The sequence below is a fragment of the Eretmochelys imbricata genome, chromosome 5, assembly GCF_965152235.1.
Source record: "Eretmochelys imbricata isolate rEreImb1 chromosome 5, rEreImb1.hap1, whole genome shotgun sequence".
Lineage (NCBI taxonomy): Eukaryota > Metazoa > Chordata > Testudines > Cheloniidae > Eretmochelys > Eretmochelys imbricata.
The window spans coordinates 70,864,980-70,872,403 of NC_135576.1; the positions used below are offsets into that span (position 1 = coordinate 70,864,980).

Here is a 7,424-nt window from a genome sequence, read left to right on the forward strand (position 1 = left end):
CCTGCTGACATCAGTTAAAGCTGTGGCTTTTAAGTACTCTTGTAAATTAGGCTGTAGAAATTCAGAGATTATTGCAGCACATGTATTTTTTTAAAAAAAGTCTATTAAATTACAGTAAAAAGTCCCCACACTACATCATACGTCACTTATTCAAGATCAGGTTAATATTCAAAGAACCTGGCTAAAGATTCTAGTGTCTGACTTTTTTTGTAGGTATCATTTCTTTGAGTCGGGTTTTTTTTTTCTTTCAATTTCTTTCTTCTTCATGGAGTTTCAACCTCAAAAGAGCCATAAAAACTAGACCCCCTCCCCATAGTTTGTATGGTTTCACGTTTGAACATTTTTCCTTATAAAGATTAAATAACAAAGGCCCCAGCTGTTGCTGACTATAAGATTCTGTCCATTTCTGAGCTTTTTGTGATCAGTTTTTAGTAGATGAGTGTGAGTCAGTCATTGCCCTTAAGTATGATCCATTAGTAGTGCTCCAGCCTTAGCATTTTATCTGCACTATAGCCTTTGATTACTGGGTAAAGTAAATTGGATCCAAAAGATACTGATCTACAAAGATGAACATGTCCAACTTCTATTTTTACCCAATGATACGTACACAATTTAGTTATTTCATTAAAATTACAACAACAAATGTTCAGTTCCATATCACTTATACAAACTGTGCCATAAAACGCTACAGTAATTAATGTTTGTAAAGTGCTTAAGGATGCTTCAGCTGAAAGGCATGGTAGAAGTTCGAAGTATTTATTGTTGTTGTATTAGATTTAGAATATTTCTGAGATGGAGCAAATGCCATTTACATCTCTGTCAGCTAAACAATATCCCGCCGTAGAGCTAAGTGGATGGTCTTTGTGTGCATACACCATTTATGCAAGTTGGTCCAGCGTAGTTGCTCTAATGGAGCTCATATTTTCAATTCTGAATGGTTGGAAGTAAAACCTGAACTGGAGATTGAGGCGGTTTGTGGCTTTGAAGCCATGACCCATGCTGTAGGGAGGGATGAGCCGCTGCGTTTCAGTTGGAGCCACAAAGAGGCATTCTGACTGATTGATCCAGAATTGCTGCTTGGACTCAAAGGATGCACACGCGACAGTGACCCTCTCACTTGCTCTCAGGAGAGGCAGTGTGTTTCCCTCAGAGTACTTGTGGGGGAATCCCACCAGGGTGGAGATAAACAGAATCCCCCTTCCCCCACTTAAGTCATGGAGCAGTAGCAGAGCTACTCCACAGCCACAGTGCATGCTGCTCATGAAGGGTGTTCAGCCAGGAGATCTGTGTATTTTTAGATCCACTGGCTACAGTCCTCCTCCTCTGTCCACACTTCTTTAAAAACATTTTCTATTTTATCTTAGTTTTACAATGCCCCTCTGCCCTGCTGTGGATGGACACCTGTGGAACACAGCTTCACCGCATACACCTATTTGCTCAGCTCTCTACACCTTCCACATGCCAAGGCTGCGTCTGTAGTGGCATTTGTCAGGAAATTTCCCACCATTGCACTGACATAGGTGCAGCTCCACCAGTTGGAGCAATGGTGGAAACCCTAGTATAGCTAAATCCATTCATCTAACTCTGCTCACAGCAGGTCTAGAAGACGCAGTGATGAAAATACCTGACCCTTGCCTACAGCAGTTGCTATTACCTATTTCCTGCTAAGGTGGATAAAGCTCTAATAAGCAGAATTGTACAGGTTCTGCTGCTTACCTGTGCCTCCATAGGATGATTGGAATTGCCATCTCTGATAGAATCTGACCCTGTATTAATTTCTGTTCAGTTCCTTTAAACATTTTAAATGCTGTTTACTTTTTTGACCAGCCACTGTGCATTGAGCAGGTGCTTTCATTGAGCTGTGAACAATGATGCATAGCCCATATTCCTAGTACAACTTGTGCATTTGTAAAGTACATTCTGTAGGGTGTAAAGAAAGAGTACACAGAGCTTCAAAAAAAAAACAAACCCCACGCCCTATTTTGCACACTTCCAGTGGGTATTGGCATGCACAAATGTACTTGAGGTCATGTGTCTAACTTTGAAAAGATGGCTTTTTATGTGGAATATTAGTTTGGTTTATATTTTTAAAAACTTACCAGTCACCTTTAAATCTTAAATCTCAAAAGTTTTAAAAACCCACATTTGATAGCAAGTGAAGTGTTACTGAAATAAGGCCCTGATTCTGCTGCGGTAGAGGTCTAAATACTGTAGGTAAGAGAGTGATTCAGGAAATACACAATATTTTGAGGTATATGTGATTTAAGCCTATTAAATGCAATTTTAAAATTAAAAAGTGTTATGTTGAAAGATATTAATGGCTGCCAACAGGTGAGTCTTGGATCCAAGGACTATCACAGAGCTAGTGAAAGTCAATGAGTGTGCCAAGCACTTTTTCCAGACTCAGTAGAAAGAGCAATGGATTTGGTGCTCCTGAAAATCAAGGACTCATGGTAGTGAAAGACTATATGACACCATTCACAGAACACACCTCAGTTATCACTTCACCTTCACCACTAGCCATGATATTCCATTCACAGTTTTGAACCCAAATTTGCAAAATGCCTCTTTCAACCACTGTCGTCTAATCCCCACAGCTGTTCACTATAAATAACATTAAAACTTGTTAGGTGTACTGATATTCTTTCTAATGTAGCCTTGCAGTCAGTTGTAGTCCTGACATAAGTTATCAAATAAGCATATTTACCCATTCAAATGCAATGTTTCTTATGGCCATACTTTACAATCAATTTGCATATTGTACTTACAGTACATGCAGGATTATTTTTTTCTTTGGTTAACTGCTTTCAGCTACTTGAGCTACAATAAAAACAAATCAAGAAAATTGGTACATGGAGGTTCAAAAATCAAAGTGAATGTGTTTTATTTTGCTTTTGTCTCTTTCTCTCTTTTATACTTAAGCCCATTTACCATTAACCATTTAACATATTGCAACTTGGGCATTATATTCTCCTTGGCAGCTTAGACAAATGCATTCACCGACTGTAGCTGTAATGAAAATGCACTAGTTCACACAGCATAGTGTTCAACACCAATAAATGTTTTTAAAGTTTTTTTTTCAGTAGCACATTTGTGTCTTTGAGCAATACACTTAGTATTATCTCCATGTTTAAGATAAGTAGTAAAAAACCTATGTTCCAGGGTTGAGTCTGCTAGTTCTAGAATCCATTTGTTGTACAGCAACAAAAATGATAGTCTATTTCCTAGAGAGCCTTTCATTGAGCAGCTTCACAAAACCAAGAACAAACCCCATAACGTAAGTCTTACTACATATCATTGAGGAAGAAAGTTGACTTTTTCTTTTCTTGATGACATAGGTTAAAAAGTTGATTGTGTTTGATGCTAAGAAGCGCCTCACAACCTTTCAAGCTTTGCAGCACCCCTGGGTCACAGGAAAAGCAGCCAATTTTGCACATATGGACAATGCACAAAAGAAACTTCAAGAATTCAATGCGCGGCGTAAACTAAAGGTAAGTCTCTGCACTGAACTTTAAAAGCACATGGCAGCATTGACTATTTAAGAAGCCTGACAAAACTGTCAGGAAAATTTTTGACTTCAGTAAAAAAAAAAAGTCTATTCCTCTGTCTTTTTCTATAATAACTGATGAAGATGAAAAAGCTAAAGATAATCCATTCACTTTGTGCAGCTGGACAAGTGGAAATGTGCAGAGCTGACTGTAAGCACTATAGAAACGAAACTGCTTAGAATAGAAATATTTGCAGTGTTGCTGTAGCTGTGTTGGTTCCAGGATATTAGAGAGAGAAGGTGTGGGAGGTAATATCTTTCATTTTGTTTTTGTTGGTGAGAGAGATCATCTTTTGAGCTTACACAGAGCTCTGTGTAAGCTCAAAAGCTTCTCTCTCTCACAAACAGAAGTTGGTCCAGTAAAAGATATTAGCTCACCCACCTGGTCTCTAGAATAGGAATGGCTTTTAAAAATCTTTTTAAAGACTTTTTTATGTTTAGTACTGCATGCTCCATCCCTAGAGTGCTGATTGGCAGGGGCCCAAATCAGAGCAGGTGACTCACTGGTTTCCTCATGGAGTCCTACATCTACAAACCTGGAAGATGCTTAATCTGTTTGGTTAAAATTTTACTTTATTAATGTTTTATATTTTTGGCTTTATGATACCCTTGAAACGCACATGCCATTCCCACAGGTATCCATGGGAATGTGAGACATGCATTGAGAGCATTTTACTTTATGACCCAGAGGGGCAAGTTTTCAAAATTAAATGCCTGTGTTGTGCATACCAAATATGCACATTCATGCCCAAATATGCAGTTCCCTGTTGTTACAGGTAACTTCACAAGTATTGGGGTAATTTTATACCCTCCACACCTGAACCATTATACCAGCTGTGCAGATGCGACTTCAATGGGAATTGGATCAGGCCAATAAACACCCATTTGCCCCTTTGTTGGGATACTTGCATACAAGACTTAGGCACTAGTGGGAAGAATTTCAAAAGCACAGCTGGCAGTTAGGCACCTAACTGACTTGAGTTTGCAATTCTCCCCCTCGTTCTACTAACGTTGGTCTTTAGTGTCTATAGTGTTCGTTTTGGAAGAGATTTCACAGAGTATTTGTGCACAATATTTATGAATAACAGCTATTGTGGAGCCATAATTTAGAGATGCCTTCATCATCATGGGCAGATGGAAATAATAAATTAGCCTCTGGACTGGGAACTATCCAGTCCATGCACAGACAGATTCACAAGTAAGAAATTACCCTTACATTTCACTTGTTCTCATTTTTCAGTGCTATTAGGGAATGTGACAGAGAAAGTCTAGTTGGCAAAAAGAGGACAGAACTGTTGTGAAGTGTTTACAAAGATCCTGAGAAGACATAATTCACAGTGGCACTTAGCCTGTAGAGAGCAGGCTTACATATGTCCATTAAAGTTGTTGTTTTATAGTGCGCTTCCTGAAGAGTACAAAATTAACTCCTCCTGAGTCAACTTCTACATTTATTGTTCTAAGAGTCTAAGAAAAGTTTGTGTCTGTTTTGCATATTTCATTGACTCTTTGTATTCTCACACCACAGATCTATTTTCAGACCTTGAACTAGACACATTTAAAAAACCCCAAGACTTGAGATTAATTAGAACTATGGTTTTTTATTTCTTTAATGTTTTTACATCAAGAACAGAATTACCAAATAGCTAATAGCATGAAAACTAAATCGCTCTCCAAAAAAACTAAGGATGAAATATAAATCTAGGTACTGAATCAATAAGGGTATATGCAATAATACACATATAGCTACAATTATACAAGTAATGATACATATCAAATTACCTCCACCTCCTGTATAAGACCAATGTAAGGACTTTAGTTTTTCTTTGTCTGTTGAAAGCCATATTTTTATAAAATTATAATGCTGTAAACTCCAGAATTAACCCTAATGTTAGTTCTAGCAGAGTAGATCAGAACTGCTTCTTGTATACATATATAGTAGAACCAAAAGTAAAGGTCATTACACTTATCTTTAATTTGCATCATTTTACCAGGTAATATGTTCTGTTTCTAGACCATCAATCTGAGCAAGTCATCTCACATTTTGAATCCCTCCATGGCTGCCACCTCCTTTACTGGGTCAAGTATCCACTTGCCCCCTTACATATATTTTTGTTTTTTAAGAATATCTGCTTTACCAGGCAGGGATCAAAGGGTAGATCCTAACTGGTGTAAATTGGAGCAGTGACAATTTCATAGGATATCAGGGTTGGAAGGGACCTCAGGAGGTCATCTAGTCCAACCCCCTGCTAAAAGCAGGACCAATCCCCAATTTTTGCCCCAACCCCTAAATGGCCCCCTCAAGGATTGAATTCACAACCCTAGGTTTAGCAAGCCAATGCTCAAACCACTGAGCTATCCCTCCCCTTAAATTTACACCAGCAAGGATCTGTGCCAGAGTCTTTCTATATATCTATACAGCACCTAGCATGTTTTGGACACTACTATAACAAACATAAATAATAATAATAGCCACTTCATCTCAGGCATATTTTGTGAAATAATCAGTGTGAATATACTTGTGGGAAAAACACAAGTTTGTTCTTTGTCCTCCCGTATGGATAGGTGTATTTTATTTTTAAATTAGGTTCAGAAACGTCTGAAAAAATGTTTCTATTAATGCTAGTCAAGGTTTAGTCTTCAGAAATAGTGTCTGTTTCAAATGTTATTAAATTGTTTCAAATGTTAGAATTTATTTTATTAGCTAATTGGATATTAACATGAAGCATAAATGTACTAAAATTCCCTGATCATATGAGACTAAGTTGGTGTTATATGCCATGGATTTTATTTAAATTGTCTATCTTTGTCAGGCTGCAGTGAAAGCTGTTGTGGCATCAACTCGTCTTGGGAGTGCAAGTGGTCACAGCAGCCACGACAGCAATAAGCCCAGCCGTAATCCATCTCCAGTTCAAGACAGTGAACCTGAAGAGAAACCTACTCAGGAAGGAGAAGAAGCATCAGAAGAGAAGCCTTAGGTCACTTGCTTTCTTCTTTCAGCTGAGATTTGTCATTTCATGCACCAGCTATCTTGCCCTTCAGCAAGAAAGATTTGTAAGCCTGGCCTGTCTGGTGGCTCTGCTTTGGAGTGCAAAATGCACCAGCTGGTGGTCCTAACTTCAATGCATGTGACTGCTTATGAAAATAGTAAATTGTCCTATCAGGTATGTCATGGATACAATGTTATTTGCCGTAATACCAACAAGTGAAACATGAGACAGTAAATACTACTTACATTAATGCATACACTTCATATACCTTTAGAGAGTGTTTAGAGGTGACGTTTGAAATGAATACTATTTCGTTTTGTTTTACAAAAGTAGACATCTTCTAGAAATCATTTATTTGAAACAGTTTCCTTTCCGAATCATAATCTCACAGTAAATGACTGGGAACTGATGTCAAGCCCATGCTTTTAAAATGACATCTGAAATGTTGAGCTTTTTATCAGTAATATTTATAAAGTGTTTACAAGGAGAACATAGTATAGAGATTTATATGCAGAAACATTCCACTAATCCTGGTAAGAAATTGAAATTAGTTCTAGTGGCCATGAAACTGTATGTTCCTCAAGTTCGTGTTGAGAATGCCTTACTCTACCTTTAACAGTTTATATACAGTATTTTAATGATAACCAAAATTAGTCTGATTTCTGCCATTTCATTCTCTAGTAAAATGTTAGCAAAACAAAATGATAGATTAGTATAAAATATGATTAAGGTAGTCGCAACTTTTTAAGATGCCATTGTATTTATTCATTACTTCATAAAGCCGTGCAGCTAGAAAATGTTTTTATGGGGGAAATCTGCAATTCCATAAGTTCTAAATACTTGAAGAAAGCTATTCTACTGCAGGGTGATTTTACTCTGGGGAGGCACTC

General features: G+C 37.6%; 1 protein-coding gene across 1 annotated transcript in view; it reads left to right on the top strand.

Moving 5' to 3' along the window:
- The window catches only part of CAMK4 (calcium/calmodulin dependent protein kinase IV), a 303,137-nt gene extending 296,528 nt beyond the window's left edge, over window positions 1-6,609 (top strand). The window contains exons 10-11 of the mRNA XM_077816343.1: window positions 3,339-3,491; window positions 6,358-6,609. Of these exons, the coding sequence (XP_077672469.1) occupies window positions 3,339-3,491; window positions 6,358-6,522 (318 nt within the window). The 3' untranslated portion in view covers window positions 6,523-6,609. The remainder of the gene's footprint in view (window positions 1-3,338; window positions 3,492-6,357) is intronic.
- Window positions 6,610-7,424: the final 815 nt, after the last annotated feature.